The 19,717-nt window shown below is 43.9% G+C and overlaps 2 protein-coding genes across 4 annotated transcripts; both read right to left on the reverse strand.

Annotated features, from left to right (window-relative positions):
- Positions 1–2,378: 2,378 nt before the first annotated feature.
- faslg (Fas ligand (TNF superfamily, member 6)) lies at positions 2,379–6,947 on the reverse strand. 2 transcript variants are annotated; one of them, XM_074635935.1, is made up of 5 exons: positions 6,807–6,947; positions 4,488–4,736; positions 3,457–3,499; positions 3,317–3,373; positions 2,379–3,214 (listed from the first exon to the last, which is right to left on the reverse strand). In XM_074635935.1, exons 1-5 carry the CDS (start codon positions 6,807–6,809, stop codon positions 2,796–2,798), a joined length of 771 nt encoding a protein of 256 aa, XP_074492036.1. In that variant the 5' UTR covers positions 6,810–6,947; the 3' UTR covers positions 2,379–2,795. The 2 variants fall into 2 exon arrangements, with proteins under 2 accessions (XP_074492036.1, XP_074492035.1); XM_074635934.1 differs by lacking the exon at positions 6,807–6,947 and having other exon boundaries at positions 4,488–4,769.
- LOC141768044 (uncharacterized) lies at positions 6,531–13,351 on the reverse strand. 2 transcript variants are annotated; one of them, XM_074635932.1, is made up of 6 exons: positions 13,209–13,349; positions 10,760–10,845; positions 8,579–8,619; positions 8,402–8,476; positions 8,117–8,306; positions 6,531–7,360 (listed from the first exon to the last, which is right to left on the reverse strand). In XM_074635932.1, the coding sequence occupies exons 2-6, from the start codon at positions 10,824–10,826 to the stop codon at positions 6,822–6,824; spliced, it is 912 nt and encodes a 303-aa protein (XP_074492033.1). In that variant the 5' UTR covers positions 10,827–10,845; positions 13,209–13,349; the 3' UTR covers positions 6,531–6,821. The 2 variants fall into 2 exon arrangements, with proteins under 2 accessions (XP_074492033.1, XP_074492034.1); XM_074635933.1 differs by lacking the exon at positions 8,402–8,476 and having other exon boundaries at positions 13,209–13,351.
- Between the last annotated feature and the right edge of the window lie 6,366 nt (positions 13,352–19,717).

The following is a 19,717-nucleotide window of genomic DNA, read 5'->3' on the forward strand; positions in this document are numbered from 1 at the left end:
AAGTGGGTATCTTAGAAATACAAAATAAGAAATACAAGATCCTTCTTTACTCCATCATATTGTCTGAACACAGAAAAAGGACTGTGGATTTTAAATCTCTTACATTGAATAAGTATTACGATGTACAGTACATATGGGCAAGTCAGTATTGTTTTTTTTAAGACAGACTTGAAAAATATGAACCTACCCTTTAATTCAGTGTTTAAATCCATGTTCATGCTTATAATAAAAAAAATGAGCATTTCTAACGTGAATCATGGCCCAGAGTTCTTCCGTGATTAACTTCTGCACACATGAGCTCTGGTGTGAGTGACTGTGGTGAGCATATTAATGCTCAGATGCTTTCTGTGATTGCTTTGCAAGATATTTTACCTTCCTCTTGGTGGTATAGAAAGCCTAGGCGCTAACAGTTTCCCCTCATATCTAAGCTTTATCTCGTTGTGTGGTTTTAAACTTCAGCAGTAAACATTTTCCATCTGTCTTGTAAAACATCTGCTCTGGCATTCAAATATGATATAATATAATATATCAAATGGCTATTTGTGTAGTCTGAAAGGGCTGCCCTTTATAAAACATAAAGTAAATACATTAAAAATGCAGGGATGGAAAGAAAATGATGAAATGATCATTTCATCATTTCCATTTCAATTCATCGATGAATTGAAATGGCCAAAACTAATCTGTGTAATGAGCGTTACTCACAAGGAAATTTGACCATTTCATGCACTTATAAGTGGTGGAAAAAGTACTCAGATCCTTTACTTAAGTAAAAGTAACAATACCACACAGTAAAAATACTAAAAGTCTTGCACTCAAAATTCTACTTGAGTAAAACTACTAGAGTATTATCAGTAAAATGTACATAAAGTAGCAAATGTAACAGTCCTCAATATGCAAAATGACCTCTTTCAGAGTGTTTCATTGTGGAAACTTCAAGGTAACGAAAGATTATATATATATATATATTGTTTTTAATCTTATGTACACAAGATAATAAGCTATTATCGTGTGCTACCTGATAGGCATATATTAATATATATAATGCATCACATTTAAGAAGTTGATCACACATTCTGTTTGTAAAATCAATGTAACTACAGCTGTAAAATACAAGTATAAATACATCCTCCGAGATGTAGAGAAATAGGAGTATTAAGTAGCATAAAATGGAAATACTCAGGTAAAGTACAAGTTCCTCAAAATTGTACTTAAATATAGTTCTCGAGTAAATGTACTTAGTTACTTTCCACCCCTGGCCCCTGTATTCCTAGCTTTCACCCTCCAAAAATGACCATTATTGTGTAGATAAGATAAGAAGATAAAAAGAACAGTTAGAGGTTCTTCCAGCCCCCCTTTTAGGTCTACAGGGGGGTTGAGGGTTTTGGTTCAGGGTATCACTTTGAACAGAAAGTATCAGGATGAGTAAAACAAAGTGATTATTGGAACAAGATGCAACCACAAGATGGAGATATCTGAATGAAGTCGCTGAGTAAAACCCTGACATCTGTGGTGTCTGAATAACTCAGTAATCCTGCAACCATGACAACCATTGATTTGTTTTGTGAAATGTTGCTTTTACTCATTTGCTCCTTGAAATGTTGTATTCTGCACCGGAGGAGAAATGAACGCTCAAGTCTACATAATAACCCTCATGAATCAACTTGTTGCAATAACATGTTGATGGGAAACAGCACATAAAAAAAAGTCAAAATGATTTCTTTCTGTTGCCCAGTAACCACTGAGACTCTTTGTGGTTTAGCCAGAAATGTTTGAGGTTTGTTCATGTTTAAAAAATAAATGCAATTATTCAGCTCTTATTATGAGGCCCACCAGGTGTGGAGACAGAAGTGAACACATGTGAGTTTAGAAGTTAGCCATGTGGATTAAACGAAACACAAACTCTTTCACAAAAATCGCCCTGCACAGAAGCGAGACCCCCGAAATATTCACACAGGAAGGAAACCCACGTCAACGCTGCCACTGTTTCGTCCCCTCGTCTGTATATCTTCACACACTGCACTAACATGAATGTTTGTGGTGTACTGAAAAACAAGCAGCGCAATGAGGGTGTTAAACTGCAGCGATGCAGATGCGCTGCAGATGTGGTCTGTAAGCTACATTTTTAATTAACATCAGTTTAACTGCGTCTTTTCAAAGTGCAAACCTGCTTGTTTTAGCCTCCTGCTGTTTAGCTCAATGGAATATATGGAAATCCAGTTCATTATAAGGAGCAAAACCACATTTGAGTTGGTGTCTTTATCTAAATACTTTCCAGTGGTAATGGACAAAAACTCATGTGGGTGTTCATTACATGACTGCTCGAACACAAAACACCTTTCAGATTTTTAATCAAGAAAGCATTTCTCAGTTTCACCAAATGAAAATCAACATAAATTATTTTATTTACCATTATATAATCACACCTTTTCGCACATTAAGACATCAGATCCACACTAAAATAAATATTTTTAAAAAATGTTATTAGTGTTTCCTGACTCTCTTATATATATATATATATATACATACATCTCCTATATTTAAAAAAAGGCACTATTTGTTTATGTATATGTGTGGAAATTGCATCAATTCATTTCAATTTTTAAAGCTGGTAATAAAGACAATATTTCCCCTGAGTTTTCCCCTGAGACTATTTTGTATTGTGCTATTCATTGCAGTTATTATAGCAAATTACATTCAACATAGGAATCAAAGTGATGAGTAAGATTCAGAGATGTTGTGACCAGCCTGCACTCTTTCAGTGGAGTCAAATTAGTACACTAAAACACCAAAGGCCTTCAGATCTTGTAGAGACCAAAGAAGTTGGCGTAATGTTCATGAGTAAGATAAACAGGGTGCGATACGTTCACAAAAACGCTGTCGGCTTTCTGCAGCTGCAGGGCGGAGGCGAGGTAACTCTCTGTGGTCCAGGCGTGCCCTCGCTGCTGAGAGCAGAAGCCAGCTCTGTGGGCCCCCATCAGGTTCATATCTGTGAGGCGTCCCGCTCTCCTCACAAACACAGAGTGAGTGAACGAGGACGTAGGGGAGCAGTCCTTAAAGATCAACTCCACCCGTGAGTAAATGTGGTAGAGTCCGGTCTCGTTGATTTGCAGGGCGCCGTCTTCATAGCTGTACGCCACCCCTCCGGATACGAACGCCCGACCTGCCTTCGGCTCCCACCGCAAAGTCTGAGGGAATTTTTTTTTCTCAATCCGCCCTGCAAGAGAGGAGAAAATGGTGTCACCTCTTTCAGTTCTATGTAGGATAAGAGAATCAGAATGCATTTGTATTATTATTATTATTATTATTATTATGTTACCCATCACATGTGCAGCAGGTCTGATGTCTTTTCCCTTCAACTCAACTCTCCGTTCATCTGAAACAACATTACAGTCACATCACCTCTTCTTTGACTTTATTGGGAATAATTCATGTGTGGTGCGAGGTGTTTATATTTACCAATCTGCATCTGAGGTGTATTAAACTCAGTCACAGATGAAACCTTCAGTGAGACGAAAAAGAGAAACAGAAATCTCATTACTACCACATCACACAGTCAGTGGCTTTCTTCTAAAAAGGTCTCTCAGAGCACATCAGAGAGAGGAAATCCTGCCTCGCTGGACCCAGCGACCACAGACGGAACGATTCAGTCCTCAGTTTGCATCTTTTAAATGTCAGAGGAGAGCTGAGGTAAATTAACTCTTCAAATGATGGTAGAGTCAAAAAATTAAAAGTGAATTATTAAACTTTTCCAGATCTGTTTTCCACCTCTCCCACCTGACACCTCTACATCACCTCCTCCTCTCTATGCAAAGCTGAGAGAAGTCACACCTTTTTAATTAGCAGCTCTGACCCCATTAAAACATTATACAAGAAGCAATCCAAAACTATTAATATTGATATTATTTCTTGGCATCCGTTGCTCAATTATTACTTCATTATTTCCGTTGTCACTCTGATGAATACTTACCATTAGTCATACGCTGTCAATAACCCTTTTATATTATATTCACGGATGCTGTTTTAGATTATAATTTTAAAGTATCTAATGTACAATTTGTAATCATGTGTCACTGTCAATATAAATCCTACATGCTGTACATACAGTAAATAGTCATCTTTACATGAACATACTGTACATAATCATCCAGTCCTGTCCACAACAGTGCTGTTTGTCTATTCTTTACCTTTATTTGTCCAGTTGTCTTGTCCTTGTTGTTATTTCTATTTCTGTGCATCAAGAGAGATGCAGTCTAATACCTTGTATGTGCTCACATACTTCCCAAATAAATCTGATTTGTGAAGTCATCCCTTCACTATTTCTTGACCTTTTACAAACTGCGGTCACATTTCTACAACCTCAAATCTATTTATTTCCACACAGTGCTGCAGTCATCATTATCTTATTAATACAGAACAAACCACTCTTTCTTTCTTTCACTCTCCATGTTCATGTCCATATACCATCACACATCCTGTGTGCTCCTTACCTTTTTCATCTGTCTCAGTTCTTCCTGCATGTTGTTAATCTGGTATGCTTCAAACCCCAGGGCCGCAAACATGAGCAGGAACAGCATCAGCACGACCAGTGCCCCACCATAGCTGACTCCCATGCAGCCCCGACTCTTCCCACGGCTCTTCGCCCTCTCCTGGGCCGGCGGGAAGGACCAGCAGGGCACAAGATTCGGCGGCTGGGCGCCGGAGCGCTGCGGACCTCTGCCTCCATCCACGGGGAACACCTGTGGGAACGGATATCTCTGGTCACGGCTCATGGTGCAGGTGTTGTCTTGAGACATACTGTGTGTGCATCTGTCGCCTCTGCATGAAAGAGGTGTGTACTTTAGTCTGAGCACCTCGGCTTTAAAAAAAACAGACAAGCTCCAGCTGTCAAGTGATTCACCACCCACAAATCCCTCCCACATGTATGTAGATAAGGACTGAAATGTGCACATTACTTATAAGAAACTATCAAACCATCAACCATCTAGCCCTTCCCTCTGGTCTGTATTGCTACATGATACTTACTTAAAACTACATAACTTTATGACACAGTTTGGGTCTTTTATGTGCTCACTAGGTCAACCTTTTCACTGTGCATATAGAAAACTGTAGCTCAGTCTGAAGGGAAAGGAAGCTAGAGGTTTCAGCTGACCCCCACCTCACTAACCACCATCAAGTCATCATCATAAAGCGACCTTTTCAAAAATTCCACGAAAGGAAAGACTGAGCAACCACAGCCACCTGCCCAGCATTTTATATGCACGTTTTGCCATCTTGTGAACCCAGGTAACATACTTTTTTCCTGCTGGGGGTTTCTTTTGATCTGGCATCACTGTTCTTCTTCTCATCTGAACCATGCCCTGAATCTGAATATTTATCTTCAACCTCTTTAAAAATGCATTATCAGCCTTTACGAGGCACAGCGTGTTAGTAAACAGTGATGCAGCAGTGTAGTCTTGGTGGGAAGATGCTGCTGCCACATGAAAAAGACATATGTCTCTGCACTGGCTCCTGTGCTCATGAAACGCTCGTAGCGAGAGACAGCGATACTTACAGAGGTGAGAATTAACCCTAACCATTACCTCAAGAGATGAGCTTACAGGAAAGCTGAGCACGTACACACCGCTTCCCCCCCCACACTCAGTGAGAAGTTAGTACCATTGTGGTCTTTCTGCCACTTCTGGGTTCGTTTCATAGGATACAGACGATAACGCTGCTCCTTCATTGTGGTTGCAACAGTTCTCAGAATCATCAGTTCTTATGTTTGTAAATCTGCTTACAAATATTCATTAGGAATCGTTTAGTGGGCTTTGGTGGTTTTTTATAAAGGGCATCTTTCCGACCTCATAGATGGAACTTCTTATGCAAGAAATAAGCAGCCTTGCTGTGGAGGGTGCTGCAGCACTGCAGTCTCACGCCGGCCAACACTACAATTTGTGCTTCTTCTTGATTTACATCATTTGTGAAACTAAGCAAGTCTTGTATATTGTGTAATTTGGTAGCTATAAAGGAAGCTCTCAGGCCTCTGCTCTGTCCACTGTTGCAAAAGTTTCGTTTTCTTTCTCCAGACCCCTGCAGAGGCAAAAGGAAACCCACTTTGCAAACAGAGCTCTAACTAAAAGGGTGACTACGTCAAGCGTAACCATACACTGCACTCTACAAGCTGATGTGTCCGTTTCCCAGAAGTGTCATGCGTTCCTCGCAGCAGCAGCAGCAGTAGCAGCAGCGGCGACAGCACAGGGCGGGTTAAGTGGGAGGATGGGGGTGTGGGGGTCTAACCAGGTCGTGTTCGCTGCTGCTCCAGTTAATACAGACTAAAATGAATCACTGAATCAGCAAGTATCTCCATCAGTAACCGTCTGTTTGTCACACAGTCTACCTGCTTTCTGTTGCATAATGGATATAGCTGTGGTCATGATGACTGATTACACAGATGGAGTAGTGCCTGAAAACTACAATGAATTTCTCAACCTGAAATGAACAACATTACTCATGTCTCTTCGTTCGTGCAAACACCTTTTCCATTACGCAAGTCTTGTGAGCGGGGCTTTAATATTCAGCTCGTCTGTATTCCATTTTCATATCGAGATATTGTGATTCACAGTCCTCCGTATGTCTAACAGAATAAGTTAAATTTAGCTAATGTCTGTCATAACATCTTAGATATTTTAGACAATGTGGGCCTATCAAAAATTACAGGATTGGGTTGCACTAAAATTCTGATATCTACTGCATATGACACCATTTAGGAAGCTGTAAAAGGAGGTTCCACAAAACACTTCATTGTAGTTCAAAATGTAGAAACTGACCATTAAATGTCATGATCACGTGTCACACTCCTCATCAGAAGAAGAGTAACAGTCTAGTCCCAGGACATGACCCGTCCTCTCCTCTGTTGTCCCAGTGTTGGATGATTTACCAGGTATCCTTTCTGCTACCTCACAGTCTAACTTGCAGCGTTGGACGACAACAGTTCCCACTGTCGCACCGTCGTCATCTCTGCTCTGGGTTGAAAGTGTTTGCCTTAATGAGGCGTTAACAAGGTTTGGCAGGCCGGACTGCAGCACCCGGGCTAGGCTCTGTGTTTGAGAGGAGCCTTGCTGAACTGGCGGGCCTCTGAATGCAGCAGCGGCCACCGCCAGCCTCATGTGGTCAAAGGAGAGGGGCTGGTCCTGGTCTTGGTCTGCACAGGCTGCCTCTGAGGTTTCTGAGTTTGGGTTGGTGGGGACAGGGGTTTGAAACCGGCTGAAAGGTCCCTGCCTCGCAGGTGCTGAGGTTTTGTGACAATTGCTGGTCAAGTCATTCTCACCTCCACTCAACTGACTGCTACCACCATGTGACTCACAGGGCCGAGACTGTTTAACTGTAAATGAGAGTGAAGATACATAGAGGCATGAAAGGTCAGCTACTGGTGTCTTAAAGGAATAGTTCACCAAAAAATTAAATTCAGTCAGAAACAAAGGATATTAGACAAGTTATAGCAAATTAAGATTATACATTTATACAGTATGTCTGTCAGAGAGGACTTTCTTTATACTCGACATCACAAAAACAATCAGCAGCAGTGATCAAGAGAATCTGCGGGGATCACTGAGATACTGAGATATGTAATGTATATAATGTACAAAATATACAGTTTTAAATATGAGAAAGACGACACCGGTGCAGGAGGCCTGGTTGGTGAAAGGGGGAATCAGCGTTATCAGTAGGAAAAGATGATTATTAGTTTGTGTTAGGGATGTTAACGAATAACCGTTAATAAGCTAATCACCAGGAACATTTTTGACCGGTTAGGCATGTCGGTCTACAGTATATGCTAATTTAAACTACTGAGCTGAAATACTGAACTGACATCCCTAGTTTGTGTATGTGCTTGTAGACAGAAGCCATCTGATTATTAAGAGTTCAAAAAATGACTTCAAACAGTCTTCTCAAGTCTAACAATCACACATTTGGTTCAAGTCATCTGGCAGAGGAGTCCACTGCCTTCATGTGCGTCTTTGATACTCTAAACACTAAATACAACTTGTTGCACTTCCAAGTTATTTTTTTTTAAAGAAAAATAATAATCTAATTTCACTGCGTATGAGAGTTTAGTCATGAGCTTTATCACACTGACCTATACTGGGAGAGTCCTGTGTGTCTGCTCTCCTTTTGCAGTATGCTCGAGGAGTCCATGGCTTATGTTTGCAGGCGGGGTCAAGAACACGTAGCTTGGTAATGAAGCGTTTGTACTCTCTTTCTAAAGCCTCCATGTGCAGCTGGAACTCGGCTATCTTCCTCTCTGGGTAATGAAACAGCTGCGACTGCTGAAAGGGAAAAAGACAAAAACAGATATTCAACTTTAGACAGGGAATTTAGTGTCATTGGATGCCATCTCTGTATAAACTAACAATACATTTACCTGCAAATAATACTCTATTTCATTCTTGATGCTGGGGATCCACTTTTTCACAGAGGAAGCTGAATTAAGAGTAGACTGCAAAGAAAAAGGGTTGGCTGAAACAAACTAGTCCATGTAAACGTGAATAGAGGTGATGTGTTAACAATTATTAATAACGATTTATAACTTCTTCATTACCAGCTTGGGTCTCCGCTCATGTACATCTTTGAGGCGTCCCTCTGTAAATGATATATTGAAAGAAAGCATTAGTTTAGGTGCCTTAAGAAGCTCGATTTTTACTCTGAGCAACATGGTGAATGCTAAACAAACAACAAAATGGTGAATGCTAGCTGTTAGCCTCTAAACATTAAACAACTTGTAACCGTTTATGATGGACACAAGCTTTAAATTGTGTTTGAACTGCTCAGCTAGTGAGTCTCTGTGTTTGAGTCATCATTGCAGAATGTGGTCCTGGAGACACCCACTGTAACGGGAACTACCACATAGTACTTTTCCGGGCGTCTGTATGTCTGTGGACAGATTTGATGACCGCGATAGCGTTACAACCGTGCAAGATGAAGTAATGAAACTTAACAGTTATGTAATTGTGATCAAAATTAAAGTAGAGTTTGAAGATGGGCGCAGTCCGAGCAAAATGGGCGATGGGGCCATCGGCCTCCCACTTTACGCCTCTGGCCCGATTTGGCTTCACAAACCTTTACAGTCGAGATCATAATTAAGGCCCCAATTGAAGATGGTTGCGGAAAGAAATGGCGCTAGAAATAGGGGGTAGGACGTTCACTGTAAAGCTGAGACTTGTGTGGATCCGATGAGCCCATTTTTATTCATGATTGATGATGTTAGTCCTCATAGGAGCCATTTCATTTTATTGAGACCATCTTTTAAAACTTGACCTTACTGTATAAAATGACCTGTGGTGACCTCTAGGATAATCACAGCCTCATGAAACTTTACAGCCACAAACTAGAGACCTAGAGCATTCAGAGGATGGATGGCTTTCCTAGCTAGATTGACAATAAGGGGGTTTCGGAGCAGTTTACACAACATAAGTGCTCGCCATCTAATCACTGAAAAATGCAATTCTTGCAGAAATTTCCAAATGTCAAAAGTTTTTGATACCAAATCACAGCATGGACTTTTCTATGGTGTTCCTCAAGGTCTTGGTGTCTTAATTTTTTTTTTTGGAGGGATTATTGATAATTTGTATCAATTCTTGAGTGGTAAAAAATGGTTTAAATTTAGCACCAAATCTGTGTAGCAAATGGTATCAACCCCAAAATTGCTGCAGCAACTTATGAGAAAGAAGTGAGCATGGGAATGGCCATCACATACTTCAATCATAATGTTCTAAGCCCCTATACACTTCTACAATTTATTTTAAATCATTCATTCATGTTTATTTCTTAATTTATGACTAGAACAATTTGACACACAGTGCTGAGCTGCATCTCAAATTAATCTTCAGGTTCTCAGCTTTCAGATGATGTACACCACTTCCATGTGACATCTACTGTTGATCTGCTATCTCCTCCTAAAGACCCCCTGTATCACCCTGGAAAAAAAGACAAAAACTGGTCTACTGTGGGTCTCAGAGAGTTAAATGTCAAATATGGTATGCTCAATACTGCACCAGAAAGAAAGGGTAGCTTCCCCTGAATCATATGATGTAGTTAGGTTATAACACTTCATACTGACTGAAAGAATAAGCTCAGAATTGCCAAAAAAAATAAAACTATATCCACTTTGTCCAAGCGTTTCTATGTCTATCTGGTTCATTTCAACCAGACGTAGTTGGAAAAGATCTCCAGCTCCTGCTGCCTCAGTAGGTCAACAACTATTCTCAGGGACTCCTCCCACCCAGCTCATCACCTGTTTGACCTGCTGCCCTCTGGCAGGCGCTACAGGTCAATGAAAGCCTGCACCTCCAGACTCACGAACAGTTTCTTTCCCTGGGCCATACAGAAACTGAACAAACAATAAACCTGTGCAATGAATTGCATACATTTGTCTGTGCAATATATCGTTGATGCAATATACATCTCAAGTGCAATTACCTCTGTTTACATTACATCTATTTTTTATATTTTATACTTCTAGTGTAACACTTCTGTTTATATTTATTTATAACATCTACTTTACCTGTTTTTTTTGCTTTATAACTGTGTGTTTTACCTATTATATGTTTTACCTGTTAACCTGTTTAAGCTTTCTATTCTATTCTATTTAGCTAGCTGCTAGCTCATCTAACAACTGTGAGTTAGCATCACTGTAGCTAACAGTTAAAGCTTTAAAAGTGCCTTTATCGGACAAATATTAATCAACAAATGACAGTGTATGTTGTGGCTACTAGCTGCTTACCCTCTCTCTCTTTCTGAAGCCATAGTCTGTTCAGTTTGCCTTGTTGTTTCTCCTCGTTTCTCGCCATTTCAACCTCCAGTCTGCAGCTCAAACAAAACAAAACAATGTCATGTGACACACAGCAGCCGTGACGTGAACTAACATCTCGCGAGAACTCCCAACGTGATTACATGCACTTACCACCTGTTAAACCACCATATAATTTGTAGATTTATCTTGGATATTGTCTGTAATTTTGAACTTCTACTGGAAGTTTATTGCATTTTTTTTTTTTGCTTTAACACAAGACATAAGAAAGAGTATTACCTAATTTCCTTATACAATTTGCTAAAAGTTTTACATTAAAGGGACTGTTTGTAACTTTTTAAGCGTATAAATGTACCGGGTTGGGACACATGCGTGCTCGCATATGCGCGTTCGCGTGTGGCCGCTGCCTCTCCTCCTCTCCCTGCTTGCCTTCACTCAGAGAGAGCGCGCGTTCTCGCTCAGCTCGCTCCACCTTTAGACGTGAACGTGCGCTCCCTCCACACTGCAGAAGAGTTAGTTTAGCTCTGAGAATATCTAGTGGATGTACAGTGGACGTTTGTGCAGAAATAAATGCTGCAGCTCCTCCAGACCAACAGAGGTTTTCCGTGTCTTGTGAAGTGACGGAGCTCTGCAGAGAGACACGTTGTAGTCTCGTTACCGACCGGGTGCCGGTGTTTCTTGCCAAGCTAGCTAGCTCAACCACCTGGGCTCACGTGTTCTCTGTTGTTTCCTCCTCATTTGTCCTCAATGTAAATTCAGAAATTTGCAAGTTGAAGTTAGCAAGTTGTAATCGACGCGACGGACGGATTTTGTGATCGCAAGGATTGAAATTTTTAGAGCAGACAAATGAAACCACACACACACACACACATTCATTCATTCCTGTGTAGCATATTTCAGGCGGGAATCCAACCCGCAATGAAACCTGTCTCAGTGTTGGCAGTCGGCGTCCTTCACCACTTGACCATCTCCAGCGCTGATTATCACAAAGAACCAGAAAGAGAAAGAAGATGAGACTGAAGCTGCAGAAGATTATCCTTCACCAACCTGCAGAGAAACAAAGTTTACACACTGAAACCTGTTCACACTGTAACCTGCTCACACTGAAACCTGTTCATACTGAAACCTGCTCACACTGAGACCTGTTCACACTGTGACCTGTTCACACTGAAACCTGCTCACACTGAGACGTGTTCACATTGACAAACTGACATTTTTCAGTTTTCTTCAATTCTTCTGTCCGAGAGTCACTTCATTTCTGAGTCCAGTTAGCTCAGCTGGTAGAGAAGCTGCTCAACAGTCTGTAGGTTGTGGGTTCCAACCACCCCTGTAAAGTTTGTCTTTTCCTTCTGTCACCTCTTAAAACCCCTTAAACAATGCAGATAATCCATTAAAACCCATAATAGGAAAGATACAATTGGCCAAAATTAAAAGACAGAAAAAAACATTAGTTTTTAAATAACTAAGATAACCAATCAATGCCCTTTAATATATTCATTTATCAATTAAAAAACCCAAAACATGCCGTGAAGCTCCACAAATATGGAGCAACCCTCTGCAGCTGGATTGTAAAATTGAAATCAAACCACGAAGTCTTGAAAACGTAGCTGGTAGAGAACCTGCTCCACAGTTTGAAGATTGTGGGTTCAAATCCCTCCTGAAAAGTTTGTCTTTTCCTTCTGTAACCCCTTAAACCATGCAGATGATCCATTAAATAGTCTTAATAGGAAAGAAACATTTTTTAAAAGAGTAAAACAATTCAAGAGATAAAACACTTTAATGTATTGTAATACATGTACTTATCTATTACATGATGTGAAACCTGCTGTGAAGCCCCAGAAATGTGGAACAAACCTCTAAATTTGCACCTGAACTGATTGATAGCTCAGCTTGTACAGAAATAGTTCTACAGTTTGAAGTTTGTGGGTTCAAATCCCTCCTGTATAAATAGTATTTTCCTTCTGTTACACCTTATACACCTTAAACCATGCAGATGATCATCATCATCATCATCATCATTATTAAAAATCCTTACTAGGAAAGATAGGATTGGCTCTGTGTGAGAGAATGTGTGTGTTCTTATAAATCTGTAGGTGTGGCAGCAAACGCTTCAGGGTGTCGGGTCAGGACACTATTTAGTGCTCAGGTGTGATTGTAGATGAATAAGATGCGCAGTCCACGTGTATGGTTACGGCTGTTTATCTCAGCAGCAGATAAAGCAAACAGAATAATAGCTTGTGTGTGGTCTGTAACAACAAAACACAACAGTACAGAGTGATTAGAACTAATAGTGAATAAACATTAGCAACAAAAAGTGAGTCTAAAATAACAGGCATTTTACAAAGAAAAAGGCTTAAATACAGAGTTACTAATTATTATTATGCCAGTCTAATATAAATACATTAAACATAACACAACTCACATTTTGCATGGACGCACACGAAAAGGAATGTCCAAAGTCCAGCTATCCTCTCCTTAACTGTGTTTCACTCCCAGTGTTGTATTGGGGAGCCTGTTCAGTGCAGGCACACTGGTGGCACATGCCCAGCGCATGATCGGGCACAGGTGATTGGGGGAGGAGACATTCACACTGGTGGCACATGTACAGCTCATGCTCAAGAACAGGAGTTAGTAGGAGGAGGCATGGCCTTTTTTACAGGCTCAAATGAAAAGCCAGAAAAAAAACATTAGTTTTAAGAGTTGAAAAAAAAAAACAGGAGACAACCAATAAAAAATATTTATATTTAATACATGTATTTATCCATTAAACAACCTGAAACCTGCTGTGAAGCCTCACAAAGATGGAGCAAACCCCTAATCCATCCATCCATCCATCTTCAACCGCTTATCCGGGATCGGGTCGCGGGGGCAACAGCTCCAGCAGGGGACCCCAAACTTCCCTTTCCCGGGCCACATTAACCACCTCGGACTGGGTCAACCCGAGGCGTTCCCAGGCCAGAGTGGAGATATAATCTCTCCACCTAGTCCTGGGTCTTCCCCGTGGTCTCCTCCCAGCTGGTCGCGCCTGGAATACCTCCCTAGGGAGGCGCCCAGGGGGCATCCTTACTAGATGCCCGAACCACCTCAGCTGGCTCCTTTCGACGCAAAGAAGCAGCGGCTCTACTCCGAGTCCCTCACGGATGACTGAGCTTCTCACCCTATCTCTAAGGGAGACGCCAGCCACCCTCCTGAGGAAACCCATTTCGGTCGCTTGTACCCGCGACCTCGTTCTTTCGGTCATGACCCAGCCGTCATGACCATAGGTGAGAGTAGGAACGAAGATTGACCGGTAGATCGAGAGCTTTGCCTTCCGGCTCAGCTCCCTTTTCGTCACAACGGTGCGGTAAAGCGAATACAATACCGCCCCCGCTGCTCCGATTCTCCGACTAATCTCACGCTCCATAGTCCCCTCACTCGCGAACAAGACCCCGAGGTACTTGAACTCCTTCACTTGGGGTAAGGACCCATTCCCTACCCGGAGTAGGCAATCCATCGGTTTCCTGCTGAGAACCATGGCCTCAGATTTAGAGATACTGATCCTCATCCCGACTGCGTCACACTCGGCCGCGAACCGATCCAGTGAGTGCTGGAGGTCGCAGACCGATGATGCCAACAGGACCACATCATCTGCAAAAAGCAGCGATGCGATTTTGCCCCTAATATGACACCTAAATTGTCCGATAGCTTTGCTGGTAGAGTAAATGCTCCACAGTTGGAAGGTTGTGAGTTCAAGTCCCACATGTGTTGTTTGTGTTTTCTTTCTGTCAACCCTCAGAGGGCTGTTTATGAAGGTGTCTCTAATTGTGAAAAGCCTGTGTTGAATGAGCCTAATGAATAAGTGTGATTGTGCAAAACGTCTCACAGGAGGAAATCAGTCCAAACTGGAAAAAAGTTGTCTGAGTGTCACACATTCTTTTAGGACAAAGAGTAACCTGTCGTGTGGTGAGTCTTTAGAGTGAACCCAAACGCAGAGTACAAGCAGGACAGGAAGATTTAAATAAGAGCGAGCTTTAATAAAGCTGACAAAATCCAAAAATCACAAAACAAGGAGGGGAACAAAGTACAAATGAAAACACACCAAAACCAACCTGAGAACAAAAACAAAACTACAAACCAGAGGGTGCGAGAGTCACGGGCAGGAGGAACACTAGGAACACTAGGAACACTAGGAACACGGAGGACAAGGGACTGGGAAGACAAGAACGAACCAACAAGGACAGAGGGGAAACACACAGGCTTAAATAACAGACAAGATTACACACAGGTGAAACAAATCAGGGCGGGGCAGACAATCAACCAAAAGGCGGGAAAACAGACAAAGGAAGGAAGTAAACCCAGACAAGACACAGGAGGAGTGAATCACCAAAATAAAACAGGAAACACCGGAAATATATACAAATAAACCACATCCAAAATTACAACAGTTCATAACAATAAGCTGGCACAGCCAGAACATAACATAGCCCCCCCCCTCAAGGGACGGATCCCAGACGTTCCACAACCAGAACCGGGTGGGCGGAGGGGGGTCCGGAGGAGGGACTCCAGGAACCTTGGGCACCGATTATCTCAGGCGGACGGCCCGAGGGCAAAACCGAGACAGAGCCGGGAAACTCCGGCGGATGACCCGGGGGCCTGGCAGAGACAGAGCCGGGAAACTCCGGCGGACGACCCGGGGGCAGAACCGGGACAGAGTCTGGGAACTCAGGCGGACGACCCGGAGGCAGGACAGAGTCCGAACCGAGAAACTCCGGCAGATAACCCGGGGGCAAGGCAGAGTCAGATCCGGGAAACTCAGGCGGACGGCCCGGGGACAGAACCGGGACAGAGTCTGGGAACTCGGGCGGACGGCCCGGAGGCAGGGCAGAGTCCGAACCGAGAAACTCCGGCAGATGACCCGGGGGCAAGGCAGAGCCAGAGCCGGGAAACTCGGGCGGACGGCCCGGGGGCAAGGCAGAGTTAGAGCCGGGGAACTCGGGGTCTTGGAACTGTGGCCCAGCAGTCACAGGAACAAGGTTTTTGGGCTGAAACCCAGGCGAAACAGGAGGTGACGGTTGCGACCCAACCGGCGAACCAGACGGAACAGCAGGTGGCGGTTGCGGACCAACCGGCGAATCAGACGGTGGAGGTTGCGGCCCAACCGGAACAGCAGGTGACGGTTGCGGCCCAACCGGAACAGCAGGTGACGGTTGCGGCCCAACCGGAACAGCAGGTGACGGTTGCGGCCCAACCGGAACAGCAGGTGGAGGTTGCGGCCCAACCGGAACAGCAGGTGGAGGTTGCGGCCCAACCGGAACAGCAGGTGGAGGTTGCGGCCCAACCGGAAAAGCAGGTGGAGGTTGCGGCCCAACCGGAAAAACAGGTGAAGGTTGCGGCCCAACCGGAACAACAGGTGGCGGGTGCGACCCAACCGGAACAGCAGGTGGCGGTTGCGACCCAACCGGAACAGCAGATGGCGATTGCGGCCCAACCGGTGCAGCAGGTGGCGGTTGTGGCCCAACCGAAACGGAGGTCGACCCGACCCCCGACAGGAGACGTGGAACGGAGGTCGACCTGACCCCCGACAGGAGACGTGGAGCGGAGGTCAGCCGGACCCCCGACAGGACACTTGGAACAGTAGTCGGCCGGACCACCGACAGGACCCTTGGAACAGGAGTCGACCGTACTGCCGACAGGCGACATGGAGCGGAGGTCGACCGGACCCCCGACAACACACCTGGAACGGGAGTCGGCCGGGCCCCCGACAGGACACTTGGAACAGAAGTCGGCCGGACCACCGACAGGATACTTGGAACAGAAGTCGGCCGGACCACCGACAGGATACTTGGAACAGAAGTCGGCCGGACCACCGACAGGATACTTGGAACAGGAGTCGACCGGACCGCCGACAGAAGACGTGGAGCGGAGGTCGACCGGACCGCCGACAGGACACATGGAACAGAAGTCGACCGGACCACCGACAGGACACGTGGAACAGGAGTCGGCCGGACCGCCGACAGGACACGTGGAACCGGAGTCAGCCGGACCGCCGACAGGACACGTGGAACAGGAGTCGGCCGGACCGCCGACAGGACACGTGGAACAGGAGTCGACCGGACACGTGGAGTAGGAGTCGGCCGGACACGTGGAACAGGAATCTGCCGGACCGCCGGCAGGACACGTGGAACAGGAGTCGACCGGACCGCCGACAGGACACGTGGAACAGAAGTCGACCGGACCGCCGACAGGACACGTGGAACAGGAGTCGGCCGGACCGCCGACAGGACACGTGGAGCAGGAGTCGGCCGGACCGCCGACAGGACACGTGGAGCAGGAGTCGGCCGAACCGCCGACAGGACACGTGGAACAGGAGTCGGCCGGACCGCCGACCGGACACTTGGAGCAGAGATCGGCCGGGCCTCCGACAGGACGCTTGGAGCAGAGGTCGGCCGGACCTCCGACAGGACGCTTGAAGCAGAGGTCGCCCGGACCTCCGACAGGACGCTTGGAGCAGAGGTCTGCCGGACCTCCGACAGGACGCTTGGAGCAGAGGTCGGCCTGACCTCCGACAGGACGCGTGGAGCAGAGGTCGGCCTGACCTCCGACAGGACGCGTGGAGCAGGGGTCGATTTGACCTCCGACAGGAAACTTGGAGCAGAGGTCGGCCGGACCTCCGACACAGGAGTAGGCTTGGTTTTGGATGGAACACTGAGCAACTTAGGAGAACGCCACCTCTGAGACCCACGCTTCCTTCTAGGGGCTCCAACCCCTAGCAGGTCCAAGCTAGTGTCCTGTATATTAGCATGGCGAGCAGCAGACTGTAAACTTAGTGGGCCTCCCAGGGCAAGGCGGGTTCCCAAGAACAGATCCGGGGCTGATGCTAGCCTAGAGCTAACTGACTGCTGGGGCATGGGCCGGAAGCTCAGGAAGCCAACGCCAACAGCCTGGAGTGGAGAATGGTGACCCGTAGGCAGGGAGACCTGATGGGTGAGCATGAACTGGTTTAGTCTTCTTGTCACAATGTCTAATTGGGGCACAAAATGGCTCACCCATGGCTTCTCCTTAAAATATAGTCTCTGTACAGCAAGCTGTTCTAAGATGGGACTCCAAGCCTTAGAACCAGCAGAAAAGAGTTTCTCCACAGTCTTTTAAAAAATTCCAACCTTCAAAACAAACATTTACAGCTCTGCTGGGTCCATTTTAAAAGGGTTGGTTCGTTCTGTCGTGTGGTGAGTCTTTAGAGTGAACCCAAACGCAGAGTACAAGCAGGACAGGAAGATTTAAATAAGAGCGAGCTTTAATAAAGCTGACAAAATCCAAAAATCACAAAACAAGGAGGGGAACAAAGTACAAATGAAAACACACCAAAACCAACCTGAGAACAAAAACAAAACTACAAACCAGAGGGTGCGAGAGTCACGGGCAGGAGGAACACTAGGAACACTAGGAACACTAGGAACACGGAGGACAAGGGACTGGGAAGACAAGAACGAACCAACAAGGACAGAGGGGAAACACACAGGCTTAAATAACAGACAAGATTACACACAGGTGAAACAAATCAGGGCGGGGCAGACAATCAACCAAAAGGCGGGAAAACAGACAAAGGAAGGAAGTAAACCCAGACAAGACACAGGAGGAGTGAATCACCAAAATAAAACAGGAAACACCGGAAATATATACAAATAAACCACATCCAAAATTACAACAGTTCATAACAATAAGCTGGCACAGCCAGAACATAACATAACCATATATTTGATCAACTTTTCTTACTTGTGTAGTGACTCATATCTGAGCTGGAAAGTCTCAGAGGAGTTTGAACCCACCAGCAGTTGCTGATGGAGGTCACACTGATGTTTTAGAAACGCTTGATTCTTTTTAATTATCTGCATGGTGTAATGTGTTTTAAAGGACTTTAATGTTTCTTTTCTTTGAAGAAAAAGAAAGGGTACATGCAATAAAGGTCCCCAGTTGGAATCAAACCTGAGATGTTGCAGTTATGTGGCGTGCCATATAACCACTCGGCTACCAAGCTACTCCAAGAAACTTTAAGTTTTTAATCACATTCAGAGCTTCACCCCAAAGTTTCGTTTATGGATAACTAAATAATATGATTCAGATTTTTGATCACGTTTGAATACGTTTAATGTCGTCAAGCGTTCCCAAAACATCAGTGGGGATCTTTTTCTTGGATTCGAAAATAGAGTTGCAACTCTGGAAACAATGTTGTTAGTGGACATTTTATGAAATTTAGAATGCATTTTGTAACACTTAAAGTTTTAATTTAATTTAATTTAATTTAACTTAATTTTATTTAATTTTATTTAATTTTATTTAATTTTATTTATTTATTTAAATAATTCTTACTATTTACCACTCACATACCTAAACAAACACTTTATAAATGTAAGTGATAAATCAATTAATTATTATTATGTTTTTAAATGCTGAATAAATTGATTGATTTTGAAATAGTTACGTAATTCAAAGCCAGAATAAATGATTAATAATTTATAACAGACCACTGAACATATTTCCATCAATCTCTCCAGTGTCCATACAATGGAGTCTGACAGCAATGTATAATAAAATGTCAACCTCAAAGATCAGGTTGTTTTTTTTTTACATTAAAGTTGCCTACAGGTTTTTGATTTATCTGAAATACTTTCTGTTTCTGGTCAACTTGCTTTGCATTTGCTCAAAACATGTTTAACATAATATCATTATACTTTGGGCCATGTTAAAATAAAAATGTGTCAATCTATCGTTGTGACAAAGCATTTTCAGATGCAAGAGATTAATCACAGCACCAACACAATGGAAAAGTGATGTGGGGGATGCAAAAGAATTACCAAGAAATGCAAATGTTGCATAAGTGAGGAAACACAAAGCTAGAAAAAAAATCCCACCACGACCTTCTTGGGTCTCCAGTGGTTTTGGTTTCAGTGTCAT

Source organism: Sebastes fasciatus, chromosome 5 (assembly GCF_043250625.1).
Source record: "Sebastes fasciatus isolate fSebFas1 chromosome 5, fSebFas1.pri, whole genome shotgun sequence".
NCBI lineage: Eukaryota > Metazoa > Chordata > Actinopteri > Perciformes > Sebastidae > Sebastes > Sebastes fasciatus.